The sequence below is a fragment of the Ischnura elegans genome, chromosome 5, assembly GCF_921293095.1.
Source record: "Ischnura elegans chromosome 5, ioIscEleg1.1, whole genome shotgun sequence".
Classification (NCBI taxonomy): Eukaryota; Metazoa; Arthropoda; class Insecta; order Odonata; family Coenagrionidae; genus Ischnura; species Ischnura elegans.
Genome location: NC_060250.1, coordinates 100,015,765 through 100,033,672, shown reverse-complemented (window position 1 = coordinate 100,033,672; position 17,908 = coordinate 100,015,765). Strand labels below are relative to the sequence as shown.

Below are 17,908 nucleotides of genomic sequence, written 5' to 3'. Positions count from 1 at the left end.
ATAACCAACTCATGAGGGGTGGGTCGCAGCTTTGTTGCTTTTTTATTGTACACTAACAAGCAAATGGCTGAAAGGGGACGATAGTTTTTTTGCCGACACTTATCTCTCCCTTTAATCCACCGAATTCTTTTAATAAATTGCGATTGTAGGTTTGAGTGAATGAGCCCATTATGTTACCAGTTAACCAAAGCTTCCATTCTTAAAGTCACAATGAAATGAAGAATTTAAAGTTGAAGTCCTGACTTGTTTTTATATATTTTTAAAGGGTCCTGGTTCTAATGATTTTTTATGCTGTGCTGTCATAGTTTTCAAACACATCTAAGCTTTAGTAAAATTATAATTAACTTAGCCTCATAACACTCATACCATTGGTAAATAGAAGTAGATCAGTGGCTGGTGAAGTCATTTCTACTACAGGTGGCATGAAAACCTTTTTCTAACTGTGATCAGAGTTTGCAGTTACTATTTATTTAGTCCTTAAAGAGTTTTTGGGAACATAATGCAGTTATAGCACCTCTAGTAACTGCTAGAGCTTCCAATAATTAATCTCATCTTTGCCTTTCTTTCTAACCCTTTTGCTGTGGTTGAAGAATTTGTCCATGAAAAATTTTGTATCTACCCTTGCATCATATGTGTATCTCATATGTATGTACATCTCATAGTAACTGTAACTCATGTTAGGTTCCAACACTTCGCGTAATTTTTTTCAGTATGTGTTTGAATTATGTACATTAAAATATGATACATTTTCATTTATTTGTCTTTTGTTGAATTTATGATACGTAGAGATGCATATTTACCCTCTAGAATGTGGAAAACTGGGAAATTTTGGTGAATAACCTGTTGAAATGAAGTTTTCGGTGAAATGTGCTTTTTCCCTGGTGTTATTGCAATAATTGTTGATTTAATATGGTTGTTATTTTAATTATTGCAAGTACTACAGTAGATTGGGAGACCAATGGCAAAACTAGTTTTCAGTGATGACAGGATTTTGAGAAACCAGGAAAAACTACCGTTTGCATAGGCTTAGTGCTTGTCAGATAAATGTTTTTCCTATTAAAGGTGAAATTTTGTTACTATTTCACCTTATACTTATAGACTCTGAGTGGTACATTCTGAAGTTTTGAATAAAATAGTTCTTACATGACTTGTTGAATAAAAGGAACAAATTTTGGTACCTCAGAGGTATTTTGTAGCCATGAGTTGACTTAATTCATTGACTTTATTATTCAAGGTGTAGATTCAGCACAGGAAACAATTGTTTCAAATTGTGAAAAGTGATTAATTCTGTTTAAACTTGGTACCCAGAAGTGCCATAATACCAGTCACGTTCTGATATCAATGTAACATTCGTTCATTTCATTTTCACTCTACATAGTGGTGAGAGTGAAAGTACCTCAGAATCAGCAGCTTTTAAGATTGAATTGAAGTATTAGATATGGGAGACGGAATTGTTGATTTAGAGTCAGTGTAAATTAAATTTTAAAAAATTCTTTGTATGTTCCATACAGTAAAATTTAATTCACTGAACTTTAGTTTCAGGGTCTAAAGTGGATTCAATATTATATTTTGGAGCAAACAATTACTTGTATTTACTTAATCATGCAGTTAATTCAAGTGACACCTGAATCCGTTCAGTTTATACTTGAGTGATAGGTCTAAAACTAAAGAAGAGCTTACCCACTTACACAATTGAAATTAGCTGTTTAAGTATGGGAAACAGTATGGGATCAAAGTACATATCACCTCTCCAATCTCTGAGATTTAGCTAGTCACTTTCAGCCATCTTTCATTACGGCCCTCTACTGGCATATAGCCTGAGGGTATTCCATGTATTGAACTTATTTTACCAAGTATTTATGTTTATCAAGAACGCAGAAAAACATTTTGCAGTTGTTTCTGGTTTGTTTACTCTGAAGGGAGAGAAGAGTTACCAAAAGTTGAGTCATTTTTTGTTTATTAGTTGTTGGATAATTCCTTAACAAGATCTTCTGCATAGCTTAAAAGAAACCCTCGATCGTCGAAACCCCAGTAATTTTCTTCACTTGGATTTCTCTCCATCCTTCCTCCAAGAAATCTTTAGGAAGAATTTTTAGTGTATTCATCTACTTTCTTCTGGTAGTTATTGAAATCTTTTATAACTTCTCTCTGTTATATTTTAATTTCTTTGTTGACTTTGAATATTGCTTTAGTATCTAAAACCACCATTGAATGAAGCATTTTCATCTGTAAAATTTCATCCAGTGGTTTTTGAAACTATTTTTAATCTTCTCTTTGTTATATTTTAATTCCTTTGTTGACTTTGAATACTGCGTTAGTTCCTAAAATCACCATTGAATGAAGCCTTTTCATCTGTAAAATTTCATCTAGTAGTTTTTGGAACTATTTTTTAATCTGATATTTTTTGTCTTCTTGAGGATTACCTTTACAAATTTCTGCTAATTTTGCTTTTAGTTGAATTACTATTGCATTTTGTATTCCCTATCCATTTCTTATGCCTTGGTGGCTCACAGTTACTCCTGCTTGATCATTTGTTGTGTTATAAAGCTCAGTTTAAGTTAATAATTCTTTGACTGAGGCTTGTTTTACACTTCAGCATCTATTCTGTAAAGGTGATCTCATTATTCACCGAAATTTCAAACTATGGCTCCAGGTTAGCTGAGCAAAGTGGAATTGATACCTAATTAATAAATAAATTAATTAATTGTGCATAAGATTTGAGTATGATCATAGTATTGCATCTGTATTGGGCAACCAGAAGATACGTATAAAGTAATTTTGTTAATAACCTCTTGTCAGTTAAATAGTGAAGTATGGGAAAATAAAAGGTCCTTCACTTTCATTGAAAATAATGTTTTTAATCATCTTTTGAGGTAGTGGATCTTGATGTCCCATGTCATAGTAGTAACTGATGTACAAATTTGTCATGCATTTTTACTGACAGAATTTTCAAACTCATTATTTTAGAGCTTTATTTATTTTTTTATTTTTGAACTCTTTACTGAAAATAGATTGATCTGCAATTTAAATGCAATAATTAACATTAACCTTTCAGCATGTCTTTGGATTTGCATAAAATTGTTGAATTTAGTTACGTTTGAGCAAAATGTTTAATAAGACTGAATTTTTAAGAGAAATTTGTTTAATAATTTTATTTGCAACAGCTGTTACCAATCATGTTTGACCAATGGCCAGGGTATGCAGGGTATACAATTAGTATTTTGGTAATTTTGCTTTTATATCATTCCTAGATGTCTTCTAACTACCATTTAAAAAAAGGATAAAATTAACATTATTGGGGTCCTCAAAATATCCTACGTAACTTCCTTCACTATACTCTCTACTTTTCACTGCATATTTTGGAAATATTAAATATTTGGGTTGTAGTTGCATAATAAGTCCATAGTTACAAATTTCATCATTCCTGAAAAAGAAATTTAATTGAAAAGCTTGCAATATATACCATAAATCTTTCGATGAAAGATTGCTGATAATTTTTTGCTATGATTCTCCTTTGTTATGAAAGAAAAAAATTACCCTGTCGATTATCTATGAATTTTTATTCTTACTGCCTGCTGATAATAGACTAGTACGTACTATTAATGTACGAGCAGAATCTCCTTCATATCATAGAGTTCATGGGATGAAAGCAATATGTATGTATCTATTTATCACAAAAAATCTCATCTGCTCATGTGTGCATTTCTATCTAGTTCACTTCACCATCCATTCTACTTTATACATTTCTTAACTTATTCCTTTCTATTGTGTCTTTGTTGATATTTTACAATTTTCTTCAGATGGTCCACCTTGGGTACCTTAAACCCTTTTCTTTAGAATGCCTTTTTCCTGTGATTTTGACGAATGGCTGCCATGACTCCTTCAGAGCTTGGTATATTATCCACAATACTGAGTTTTTCTAATTTGTAATGCAGAGGCTAGGAATGAGGTTTATTACAATTTGTCTCTGAGGAATATGTTTTTGAATCTTGAGTGTACAAGGGGTATTGTCATTCGTTACTTGTAATGAAGATAATTGGTACTAGTCTGAGTCATTTATTACTTATTATTAATCTTTTATTACTCATACAATCACTGGAGGCGATTTGAAAGTTTCCTCAAATTTATTCTTATTGAGAACATCAATGGAGGTGGTAATTAATTTCTTCTGAAAATTTATACAGCGGAGAAGTATTAGGTTGGTGGCCCACAGGGTTCATTTGCATAACCTTGATGGGTTGCAGTAATATCTAAAAGAACCCATCAGGACTCGTTAGTTATCGTATCTCTTTGCAAACATTATTATTGTCATCAGACTTGTTTCCTCCATGATTGACTCACAACAAGATTGTTTTTGTTGGCTTATTAACACCCTTTTTTATTTCATCTTAGCTAACCTGCTGCAGTTATGGTATAGCAGGTTGTACTGGTGATGTGGCATGAGTGTATACTAATTTTTTATTTTTAAATATATATATACATATATGTATTATGCATCTGAAGGCGGGGCTGATGTATGCAGCCTTTATGCCGAGGTTTATTTACTTAAAAACTCCATTTTGTGGTAAACACTGTTAAGTGACTCTCCTTTTCCTTGGCCTGGTACATTTGTTGCTATAAATGTTACTTTTGCCCATTTCAACCAGTGTTGTGACTAATGTATGATTACCTATTTATCTGTTTGCGTATTGTTAAATGCCTGCTCTGGAATGTGTTCTCTTGGATTGCACACCTGTATTGCTCCCAAATGTGGCATGTATAAAGGTTCTCATTATGTAGCATTTTTGGGAATGAGTTGAATTGCTTTAATTTGTTAACTAGCCAAATACATAATATGTTATCTGAATTTTACACTTTTCCATGTACAGCTTCACAGAACTGTTCATTGAACTCCATTTTGTAGAACTATTCATTCAATTTTCTTGTACTTAACTGCAATTTTTTAATACCATTTTGCAAAGATTATCCAGGTCTTTGAAATTAAACTAAATACTTTCACAGAAGTGTCATTGTTTTCTGCTTCACATACTCTTTTTATTCCTCAACCAATCAGTGCCTTATCTACTATGTACTTGGTATATGTATTGATAATGCTGTCAATGGCATTTTTATCTCTGCTTGAAGACTGTACCTTGAGTTTACCTGAGTAACATTTAAAATAAAGATAAAAATTACATCTATTTTCATGGGCTTTTAATTTCTAGTGTCTTCAATGTATGAGGAAGCATCAGTGCCTGTATGGATATTGATGCAAGTCGACCATAAAATTTACCCGAAGTAGATATAGATACATATATAGCATAGTAGACCTGAAATCAAAATTAGAATGTTTATCAGAAAAAAATTTCATATGGCTCTCCCTGTCCTCTATTGCCATTGCTTTTTAATGTGCATTCTGAGCAGATGGTGAGAGAGGCATTGAATGAGTTGGAAACATGAGTTAAAGTGGGGGTTCAAAAATTGGTCAACGTTTAATTAAAATATCTATATTTTATTAAGGTTTCAAAAATATGAATTACACAAATCAGCAAAACACACTGATACAACAATAACCTATAAAAACCTCTAAAAGACATTAACAGGAAATAATAACTTCGTTATCATTTCAAATACACACCAATGAAATCTGTAGATTAACTCAACATAAATGAGTTATCTATATTAAGAAATGTTTCTCGCTCCTACTAAATGATTTGGCAACCTTAAAATCATAATGCAATCGAATAAGAAAATGCTTATTTAAATAATATCTCCAAAAGACCTTGAACTTGCATTGAGAATGATTCAACATATTATCATTGGCATACAATATAAAAGTGGAGGGTTAGATTATCACCTTTAGATGTTTCATCTAGGGCCTTTTCATCATACCATTTATATGAAATAAGCCTAACATGCATCAGCCAAATATCTACATATATGTTATGATCTCACATTGCTACCAAACAAATAAAAGCACCAACTTTCACCAAACATTAGAAAACAGCTTCTTATGAAAAACAAATACGATTAAAAACAATAAAATAAGCCATATGCCTAAAAATGATGTATAAAAAACATGTAATACATATACCAAATACAGAAACTACAAAAAAAATAATTTTAGAGACTTTATGGCTATAGATCTCTTCAGCTGCGACTTATTAATCCATTTACAAGTCATTGGATGTAAAATATGAAATATTGAGTTTTGTACAGATGGCTTTAGATGACAAGTTTCACTCGGGTCATACACAAGAGGAGACATGTCTCCCCATCAAAATATAATCTGTTCATAGTCAGATTTATCTTGGAAGCAGAGATACAAAATACCACTTTTTCTCTTTCCATTGATCACTAAAATGTTTCTCACTTAGTATACGCTTCAATTGTACAATTTCATTATTCCCTGACTGCCAGAGAAATTTATTCAAATATGTACTCAGTTGCTCAGGCTAACGTAAGCTGCATTGAGTCACACCACTTGCAGAAAAGTGTCACTAGAAACAGCCTCAATGCAGACAAGTAACAGAAGCACCAATTTAAGTGACTAAGGCAGAACACAGTGGGATTGGTAATGGCATAACCCTCAGAATCATCACTAAGTAGCAGTGGTTCCAAAGCAGCTATCATAGTAGCAAAATGTAGGGTACACATGCCTTTCAGCGCTTATCACAACTACAGATGGGTTGGTTTGGTTCTTCAGTTTGCAGTTCTACCAGTTTTTCAGCTTAGAATCGGAAGTGAAAAAGAATCACTACTGAAATGATTTGCGCAAATTTCATAGTAAAAACTCTTTACCAGGCATCATTTACATTAATACCTTAAATAGGGTGATGCTATGGAAAAAATTTCTTTCGAGATAACTAAATGTGTTATTTATACTAGTTTTCTGAAAACTAGTTCAATTACACTAATTTTCATAGAAAAAAATCACATGTAGTTTTCTATAAGTAAGCAATCAAAATTACACACTTGATTAAAAATAATTTAGACGCAGTACTGAAAACAAATGCCACTCAACAAAGAAATGGAACCAATCCATCATTAATCACAATGAATTTAACTTTGGACCCATTAACAATACATTACATGGGCTCATAATGTCATGTCCATAGAATTGAAATTTGTTAAATTGATTGAAAAACTCAAAGAAAAATTTATTATGAAGATAAATCCAAAAGGATGAAGATACTTTCAACTGTGAAATGAACAATAATGCCCAAAATCCATGTGTAGCACAACATTTAAAGCATGATAAATGCCACTTGGTGAAAAAATTTTCCCAAAATTAATGTTATTCATCTGAGTAATTTAATGAGAAACTCTGACATTATCTCAAATAATAACCAGGAGGAATGATGACTGATAGATTACATACACTCGAAAAATTGAGAGCACAATTAATCTTGCTTTCACACATAAGTTCACATATGGTTTTCTTCAAACCAATCAAAATTCAAATAAAAATGACACAAACCTAATAATTACCAAGGTAAAGATAAAAATATGATTAATGGTTACAAAGTTTGTGATATACAGCACACTCCCGATTATCCGGGTTAATGATGGAGAGAGACGGCACGAATAATCAGAAAACACGGATAATCCAAACTTACACATCCATTTTTTTAATGTTCAGAATTAAGGTAAATTGAACAATTTATTATTATTTACGCACATTTTCTGTTCTTTTAGATTGCTTTCGGGTTCACTAAGAGCTTTCTTCGTGAGATCGCTATCTTTTTATCCATGATAACATCATGGATAACATGATTGTACTTGTGTTTCTACTGCCTCATATAAGACCTGGAAATATGAGGCTTGGAAAAAGGAACACAGAGCTTCCGTGAATGCAGCTAGTATACGATCACATCCATTTTACGAAAGGGGATCCTAATAAAAACATTAAGCCTGGTGTATCCTAACATTCAAATGCAGTCATTCTGGTAATTTTGAGTCCGATTTTATTTTTTACGAAGATCGCGGAAAACAATGAACGAGAGTGGAATAATAATAATTCACAGATAATCCGCAACACATATGCTGCAGCCAGATAATCAGGAGTCCGCTGTAATTTTATTTCCATACAGCTTTTTAAATGTATTAAGAATAAGCTATTTGGGCCATGTAAACTTTATTTACTGGAATGGCATGAAGAGCAATGACTAAAACTAATTATTTCCATGATAGCGGGCATACACTACTATACTGCAGAAATATGCATCTTTTGAAGAAATACTTCATTTGCCATACCAACCAAGACCGTAGCCAGAGAGGGGAGTCAAGATTTCTAAACTCAAACTTTTTTGGGGATAAAGTTTAAAAACCTCCTTCAAATGAGCAAAAAATTCAGGCAATAGATCTGATACAAAATTCAAAAGATAAATGCGTATAATTGGCAAATATTCTCTAAATATCGTCCTCCTCTGAATGTAGTCCTCCCCCCCCCTAATTTTGAGGCTTCCCTTTTGGAAAAAATTGTAAAAATGTGTTTGAATATAGCTCCCCCTTTACTTTTACCATGGGCATTTTAGGAGAAAAAGGGAGAACTGTATTCCAACAAAAACAGTAAATTTGACTTGTAAAAAAAGATCTCTTTCGTCACTTTTAACTTCCAACATTAGTGTGATAACATTATGCACTGCATGCATTTAGCTAGATTTTACATGCACATATACATTGCAAAATCCACCATGAACATTGATAAAAAGTTATTCATAAAATATGTATTTCAGAACACATAAATTCCAGAGTTCTAACTACTATCCAAGGCACATGTTACTCCTGAACAAAATATAGCCTAAAAAATTTTTATTGTAAGTTACTGGCACTTCAAGACTCTGAAAGAACTATGTATTTCACAAAACCACACATGATTACAAGGCCTGACAGGATAAAAGCAAGCTTTGCATACAGCAATTTTTCAGTAAAACACTCAATTTATTATCAAGGATATTATTTTTTCTACTTGCATGATTATTAATGGGCTACATTGCATCCTCAACATGATACCCATATTATGTCTTTGGACAGGGAAATCAGATCAACATGAGTAAGTGTCCTGTACAAATTCATAAAAATGATGAAATTAGTAATTTTAAACCAAAAAAGGTCACCTGACAATTCAATGCAAGTTTCTTGCTGGAAAGAATTTCCATAAGAATAAAGGACTATTAAGAGAGACGAACAGTAATTAAAGGAAACCAATAGACTGTTCAAATGTGAGTACTGAAGTATTGAAGGGCTGCAGAACTACAGTGAGAGGATACAGTAATTAACAGAGGCAAAGCTTAAGTGTATCCTTTGAGACATAACCTTATATGATTTCCGTAACACCTGTTATGCACGCAAGCTTAACCCATATTTTTATGGTTTAGAGAAAGCAGGGAAAAAAATTTAACAAAAATTTCTAAGCAGCGCATTTTGCTGAAGTGCTGTGGAGGCATGGGATTCTGGCTGTTTGTCAACTCCTATACGACCAGATCGCTACGGTCATGCTGTAGCATATTGTGAGTGGATGCTTGCTGAATCAGAGCACAGGTTCGACTTGTAGACCTTAAGATTCGGAGCACACCTGTGACTATGAATGTACCAGGAGTGCAACAGGGTGACGCTTCAGGAACACTGATCTTAGGGACAAAATGATGAAAGTGTTGTGGGGAGATATTGATTAGATGGGCTGATCAGTGTGTCTGGGTGAGGGGCTAAAGAGAACTTACCAAGGGGCTGTAACAGTATAATCCAAAGGGACTGGTTCAAACCCTACCTAAATGTTAAGGATATTGAGTTTTAAGTCAATTAACTACCCATACACAAGGTGTATACCAACTTTCAATGTTCAATTTCCTTGACTCTATGTCAATGGCAAAGCAGTCTCATGCTGGTATTTCACAGAAAAATGCAGCAACTTTGAAAAAACTAATTATGTGATCAAGTAATATTCCAGTCAAAATGAAAAAAATGAAATGTAAAATCTTAGCAGTCTTCCTTTAAATAAGAATTGTTAAAAATCACAGAAAAAAATGAAACTTATCCTAATCTTGCCATTATTGCAGCAACCTGGTCATCCATTTTACTTATTTTCGCTGTCTTTTTAGTCGCTTACTTAGCCCTCTTCACTTCTTCACTTTAGGGTCAGCAAATTTTGCACCACTGACCTCTTCTCTGCCTTCTTCCGTCTCTTTCTAAATGCAAACAAAACAAAATGCCCCCCTTGCAACTTGAATGTACCAATACTCTGCCTACTCAACCATGATGTTTACCTTTTTTGCTGCACCTATGGAGTTTTTTCCTGACTGGTATGAACCCTGATAAATATACCCTCTTTCCAGCTGATCATAGTCCTCAATCCTTTAATTTTTTCTGTTACAGGCTTTTGTACCAGATGGATTTCATAAGCACCAAATGAAATCTATTTGAAGCCAACTTATTACAAACTGTTACGCCCACAAAGAGAATGTCCACTCCATTTTAACTAATTTTTGTGAAGAAGGAAGAGAAAATCATTACCAGCACACTTACTGAAATTGTCACTCTTAAAGATCCTGAACCGAGGAGGAGAAATTGATTGTTTCCTGAAGAACACTAATGCATAGTTCTGCTTGATAGGATTAACATACATCTGTCTACAATAATAGGTTTGCCCAGAAGTTATTAGTGCTACCAATAATCATAATTAGACAATACCAAACAGTTAGACAAGATACCACCAATTTTAGTCACTAAATGAAAAACTAATAGCACCACTCATAATTCCTTCAACTAGTATGCCAATAAAGCCTATGTTATTTCAATTTATAATATCAGAAACAATCCTGCCACCTAACTACTAACTAACTGAAAGTATTGGTATTTTTCCTTGCAATAAAGATGAAATAAACTACAATGTTACCAAAGATTCTTTTCAATCAGCATATCACATATAACTCTTTTTCAGTCTAATAACATAATCTCTTTCTGTGAATTCAGAAAATAGGTCAATACTTCTAAAGAACAACTTGAAATTGTCATCATACTCTCGATAAATAAAATATTCTTATAATCTGCCTAAGTTTCACCATATGAATGAATACCATTACAAAGTGCATTCATGAAATATTGATTCATAAACTAATACAGAATATAACAAATAAAATTGAAAATGGCCACAATGTACCATAACTTAGGACATCACCACCAATGAGCATTAGCCACTATAAGAATAAGCACCATTGAATTAATAACATCCAGATAAATTCTCAGGCACAGCAACTGATGAGACTGCACCAGGTATTATTGCTTAAATACTCTCTTCAAGTATAACTCATCATAGTTGTTCATCAGGTACTGAGTAATGTTGAATTTGATTCTACGGCCTGCAGATACATAATCATTTAAGTTTCAAGATTTGGCTTCCAGATCTATACCATTATCTTCATACAACTTGTATACAGCTCCTGTGTTATGTCTGAGATCCACAACAAAGGAAGAAATATGACTAATCACAGAGCTTTCTCTGCCTTCCTGGCCAAGAGCCAAGGCTAACATGAAATCCTTGCGGCAAGGGGACATCTGACACACCAACTATTAAAAAAGAAATAAAAACAATTCCAGATTTTCATCAGTCAATCAATAGTCCACTCAAAATACTCTGATACATAGCAGTTAAACAAAATTTCACCTACACTACAAATTAACCCGTGAATCCCATTCCTATATAGTTATAACACATAGGTAAATTAATGATCATTGGTTATGATTAAGAAATTTAGAAAAGTAAAGGAATAAAATTTATCTCACTATGATGTGGAAAATAAGCCAGTTACGATGATGCTGTACAAAGCTCATTTAAACATAGTTTACTCAACGAAATGAAAATTTTCAGCAGAAGATAACAATAATATGTTGAGTAACCATTGAATAAGGAAAAAATGGAGGGAAAAGACTTTTTGCAGTAGATTGTATTACTTGTCTAATAAGCCAAACCAAACGTTTATATTTGCATGCCATTGTGATTACGCTTGAATCAAGGAATTACCTACGTAAACTCAGGGATATATTTACATGGACTTTCACCCACAATATGATAGCTTGATCACATAATAATTTTCAACAAACCCATTTCACATCATTTTTGCTGTCTCCTCAATATTTAAAACTCGCTCCATTGGAAGCTGAACACTTGGTCACAACATCTCAACGTATCTTCATGCTCTGATAGATTACAGTGGAACCTCGTTAAAGCGAGTACGGGCTATAGCAACACCCCCGCTATTACGAGAGATAGCCGATGCACCGTCAATTGACCCTGTAATAGGCGTGTTAAAAAATTCGTTTTTACGAGACCCTTTCGGTGTTGGCTCTCGCCATAGCGAGGGTTTCACCGCCGGAAGACTTTCATCAAGACTCCTTAACCTCTGTAATTGCTAGCGATCTGTTAGAAATGAAGTTAATGGAGTGCATTTGTCTCAAATTTATGTGGTAAACTGTCGTTCGATAAATATAATGATTGACGAAACAATGCTTTGCATGATTTTTATTCAGTGCGGCGCTTATAAATTGTTTGAATAGTTGGTCGTTATTTGAGTAAGGAAATTTAGTGATGCAAAAAAACATCGCCTTTCGTCTGGATTTATGATTACGTTTATCGGATAGATGTTAATCTGTCGCCGCACCACTCCTGTTCCTGTGTATCTGTTCGCAACAGGTATATTGGCTATTTTCTGCTCCACCTCAGGTAAAGCGACAATTCGCTATAGCGAGTGTTAATTAGTGCACCGTGGGGTGTCGTTATATCGAGGTTGCACTGTATATGATGTTTTCATGGACAGAAAAACATGATTGTGCTCAATGATAAAAAAAGCAATGGGTGGGACCTTTTCCACGTAATATCACTGTAAAACCTCTACCTTGGTATTGGTATTTGCGGGGAGTGACTGAATTGTAAGGTCATTTGCACGATGAGAGAAGGGTAGGGAAGAGAGAAGGGAGGAGAGAAACCTAGAATCAGCATTAGCTTATTCTTAACTAGGATTACCATGAGGACCATCGCTTGAAATCCCTTTAGTACACTTATACCTGAAAGATATGTATAAGTATACTAAAAGTGCTTTCCACACAGCAAGGATTGCTATATTAAGGAAAAAACACGAGAAAATTTAACCAAATAAATTTTCAGGCACAAAATAGGGTGAGACTATACTAGGAAGTATTACTCTCTTTAAGTATATGTGCTCATATGGAACTGATACTACTGAATTTGATTCTATGGCCCGTATATAAATAATCTCTTTTTTGTCAGTTTATACATTTGTAATTACATATTTCAGTCATATACAGTTGTGTAAAAATTGTTCAACAGACCCAGGACTGAACCTTTGCATTATTCTACTAAGTTATAGAACACTTTTGGTAAAACAACGACCATTTGGTTTGATCAGGAGATTAAGAGAAGCAAATAGAATCAAGTTAAAAAGAGTAACTCACTCAAAGATTCAACCTGAAGATTGGTTTGGGTAGGTGAGCAGGAAGGCCTATGTTTAGCTAGTCTGGTGATGGTGGGGTAGTCTTCACCAGACAAACAATTGGTCCCACGTTTGAGACTCGCCTGGGTAGGTTGTCCCTATCCAGGACAACTTAGATGTTAGAGATCTTCCATTGTATTCCCCAAATGTAAGAGGCATTATTGTACTGATCTCCAAGTGGTAGCAATAAATAAATTAATATCTTTGCTGCAGCACTGATTTGAACCCAGACCCATGAGATGGAAAGTCAACACAGTAGCCACAACACAAACCTGATCCCAAAAGAGTTCATACCCTAAGGAATGGATAAAATTATTGTAATATTCAGGATACACCAATATGGGAAGACAACCTAGAATGAGTGATTTCATTAACCCTTAGAGTAAGAGATATGCCAAAGAGTAGGTAATACTTTAAGTGCATTGGCTAACTGAAAAAACTGAGCTATAAAAATTTTAAGGTGATACATAAGGAGATAGAAATTTCCTTTCCCATGGACTGCAAAAAACCCTTTTTGCTGTGGTAAAGCACATTCCATTAATCCCTATTTATGCAACGCCGTAATTCTCAATATCTCTCAAAAGAACCACCCATGTTAGTTATGTCAAAAGCTAGGAGCCACGTTAAAAACATTATCCGAATGGATTGACAATCCCTACCGACTATCTCTTCTCTAAAAATATGGGAGCATTATCAAAACCACCTCAGAAACTCATCATAGACGAGTTTCCGAGGCACTGGAACTGATCCTTAACCCTTTTGGTGCTATCCTTCTTCCTGGGGTACAGTCGAAAAATGCAGAGGGTATTTTAATAAAATGTAGCAACTAGGAAAAATAAAAAAATAGTTAATTTTTTAGATATCTTTAAGCATTTTTTTTAATTAATGAGATTAAATTGGAGAATAATCAAAACATTTTTATACGTTTACTGATATATAAGTTTTTTATTTCAATGTCCTCAAATTTAACAACAATAACGTAAAAGCTGATATATCGGCGCGCCACACTAAAAGGGTGAAAGACCAAGCCATCACGGCCTATACACATGAACACTTTTCCCATCATTTCCCAGGGATAGCTCCAGTGCACATACTAAAAGGCCTCTCTAAATTAGGGGAAGAAGGTGGAGTGAATGAGAGTAATCTCAGCCCTGGAACTTGAGACGTAGAAATAGTAAGGACTCGCAGGGATATGAAGACAAGGAAAGTATGTAATAATAATAAAAATAATTTTAATCATCCCAGGACACTTATACATGTATAGGACAAGTCAAAGAAATAAACAAAATAAAATAAAGAAGAGAATACAATGAAAACGCATTACATTGAAAGAAATTCGTTTACAGAATAAAAGGCATTAGATATCAAATACCTTTTCAACTTTACTTTAAAATCTAGGAGGCAGTTAACACCTTTAATATTCGAAGGCAGGTGGTTGAAGAATTTGCAACCAACGTAGGAAGGACCTTTTGCATATAATGAAATTAGCAAAGGACATCTCATCTAACTTTTTTAAGATCATTGGTAATGTTGAGAGGTTTATGAATCACTATGACAAGAGAGTATGGGTATTAGATTGATGGTTTAGTGAAGACAGTTCCATAATTGAAAAAGGTAAAGCTGCAGAATAAGGTGTGCATAAAACTAGAAGCCTAATATTGTATCAGACCAGTTTGGATTCAATCTGGGAAATAAACCTTCAATGTGAAAGCAGTCAGGAATTGAAAACAATCAGAACAAGTATATGTACTTGCTTAATGGATTTTAAAAATAGTCCTAGATTGTAGGGATTATCTTTCCACCAGGATCTACACGTCAACAGTGCCTCACCAATGTCCCATGCATTAAAATAAGGTGGTTGGTACATTAAAAAATGATGAGCAAGGGCATTGGTGGATTCAGGGAGGGTACGGGGGCACATTTCCCCCTCCCCTAGACGCTTCAAAAAATAGACAAGATTCCGAGCACAGTTATCGTTAAATTTGTTTTGTTATGTATATTACGTGGCCTTACTCATTTAATTTCTTATTGATAATTGTTGAAATGACACATTGCAATATTTCCACTTATAGATTTATTTTACACTACGCATTTCGTTGTTACAGCGACATTTTCAAGTGTGAAAAAAGTCTTAAAGATTTTCCTTATATATCATGGTGCTTGAAGGGGGGGGAGTAAGATGGAGAATGGGGTTTGGGTGAAGAGAACGTATTTTTTCGGGGTCAACTGTGACGGTTGGGAATCTAGGGTCCAAACATGTGTCAAGAAAAAAGGGGGGGGGTGGCTGGGAATGACTTTTGGCATTTCATGGGAGATCTGTATTTTGTATGTGTCTGTGTTTTTGATATTGTATCGCCAGTAACGGCGAGGGGTAATGAAAAAGATTTTCGTTCATCAATGGAATGTTCCTCTGTTTTAACTTCTTATCTTCTAATGACCCCGAAAAAATACGTTACTATATCCAAAGGTTTTTTAAAAAAAATTTTGTACAAACCCTTTCCACACTACACCCCCACTTTCACACCGCAGAAGAACAGTAGAAGAAGGACACGAGGTCAACTACCCAGGAGGAGAAGATCATCTGGGCGAGGACGCTATCCTGACAACCACAACCCGAAAGAAGACAGTGAACGAGTGCGGGGTACCCTCACCCATCCTAGAACCTGTCTTTCCTTCCCCCTCACCCTCCTTCAGTTCGAGACCCTAAAAACGACCCTCCAACCCCCCCCCCCCCCCCACAGCCCTCAATATGCTCACTTCTCGTCACCCAAACCCCATTCTCCATCTTACTCCCCCCCCTTCAAGCACCATGATATATAAGGAAAATCTTTAAGACTTTTTTCACACTTGAAAATGTCGCTGTAACGACGAAACGCGTAGTGTAAAATAAATCTATAAGTGGAAATATTGCAATGTGTCATTTCAACAATATTACGAACTTCCACCACATCGTGCCTAACATCATACAAAAAAAAATCTTATTGATAACTTTAATATTAAAATAAAGATAATATTTTGCACAGTAACTGCTGCATGTTGTTTGTTATCTCAAATGTAAGAAGACTGTTTGCCTGCAAGGCCCTTGTGCCTCCCCAAAATAATTCTGGATCCGGCCTCGAGAAGGGGATGGCTAACGTTATAAATCTTGCGCTCACTTACATTGGGATTAAAGGAGAAAAAAAAAATTACCAACCTTGAAAAGCTGCTTGGACATCCATCCATGGTATTTTTCCAAAGTCTCTTGATACGCTTGCTGCAGAAGAGGCCTTAAATCTTCTGAAGCATTCCCAGCTTCAGTTTGTTGAACCACAAGAGTGAAGAACACATAGAACAGCTCCAAGCCCCTGATAAAAATTTTAAAAGGGTTCAGTAAAAAATTTAATTGACGTTTATGTCAATATTACTACCATTAAATACCTTCGCAGCCACAGTAAGGCACCTATCGCCATATATTCTCCTTGATCCTTCTCTGCTAAGATCATGTCGTTCAAGTATATAAATCTGCTTTTATCTTCCTCGTATTTCCTTCTAAGTTTCTGAAATAAAAAAATCAAATCAGACGCATTTCGTCTGAAGCTATAGAGAAACATCTCGCATGCTAATTATTTATACCTGTATATTTCCCATAATATCATTTTTGACTGGCACGAAAGCAGGACCAAAAATCTCTGAAAATAATATTATTCTATTGTAAATGTAGTTCATTAAGATGAAATCATTTTGGTACCCATCCTAGCAGTAGTTTACCGCTAGATTTACTTAACTAGGCGAACTCATCAAGGTAAATATCAACATAAGAGGATGACACAAGAGGTTCTTACCCACAAGGGCTACGACACCTTTCGCCGCTTCAAGGAAGGGAATCGTCTCTATCTTTCCTTCCGATGTCACCTTTGGAAAGGGCTTTTGTTTAGTTGTAAAGAACGTTTCACATTCCATATTTTGAACACCACCGTTAGACGCCGACATAACTCGTTTCTCTCTCAACCTTGTTCGCCCATAGAACTACAACCAAATTAAGATGATGGTCAATCTTCCTCGCCTATTACGTTAGACCCTTCGTTGATAATTACTAACAAATATCTTCCTTAAGAATATGACGTAACTCATAAATATTCACGGCTGGAAGAAATTTTGCTGAACTCGGGGCAGCATAAACGGATTCCACGAAAGAGTAATGAATTACATCATCGCCCACATATACAAAAGTACAAATGAATACCCCAAAACTATCGTTCAAAACAACGATCCATACTCATTTCTTTCCACGAACCACATCCAAGCCGGCTGTTCTTCTCCGTGCAACAAGCTAGTTGAGATGCTGGACAACACTTGATATTATCATATTATGTTGTTTCGCTGTATTGCGCTCACCTATCACATGTTCGCGACGTTGCCACAGTTGCTTAGACAGTTGTAGCCGT

General features: G+C 34.7%; 1 protein-coding gene across 2 annotated transcripts; it reads right to left on the bottom strand.

Moving 5' to 3' along the window:
- Positions 1-7,613: 7,613 nt before the first annotated feature.
- LOC124159334 (glycolipid transfer protein-like) lies at positions 7,614-17,848 on the bottom strand. Of its 2 annotated transcripts, none has more exons than XM_046535084.1 (6): positions 17,740-17,848; positions 17,306-17,489; positions 17,097-17,152; positions 16,902-17,020; positions 16,678-16,828; positions 7,614-11,544 (listed from the first exon to the last, which is right to left on the bottom strand). In XM_046535084.1, exons 2-6 carry the CDS (start codon positions 17,451-17,453, stop codon positions 11,362-11,364), a joined length of 657 nt encoding a protein of 218 aa, XP_046391040.1. In that variant the 5' UTR covers positions 17,454-17,489; positions 17,740-17,848; the 3' UTR covers positions 7,614-11,361. The 2 variants fall into 2 exon arrangements, with proteins under 2 accessions (XP_046391040.1, XP_046391041.1); XM_046535085.1 differs by having other exon boundaries at positions 17,306-17,375; positions 17,740-17,847.
- Positions 17,849-17,908: the final 60 nt, after the last annotated feature.

Bases quoted from the DNA above. Each gene is read 5' to 3' on its own strand.
- LOC124159334 (XM_046535084.1), bottom strand. From the start codon at position 17,453: ATGTCGGCGTCTAACGGTGGTGTTCAAAATATGGAATGTGAAACGTTC. The intron at 17,021-17,096 runs GTATAAATAATT...TTTTTATTTCAG, and splicing joins ATATTATGGGAAATATACAG to AAACTTAGAAGGAAATACGA. The intron at 11,545-16,677 runs GTTGGTAATTTT...CTTTTTTAATAG, and splicing joins TGTCCAAGCAGCTTTTCAAG to TTGGTGTGTCAGATGTCCCC.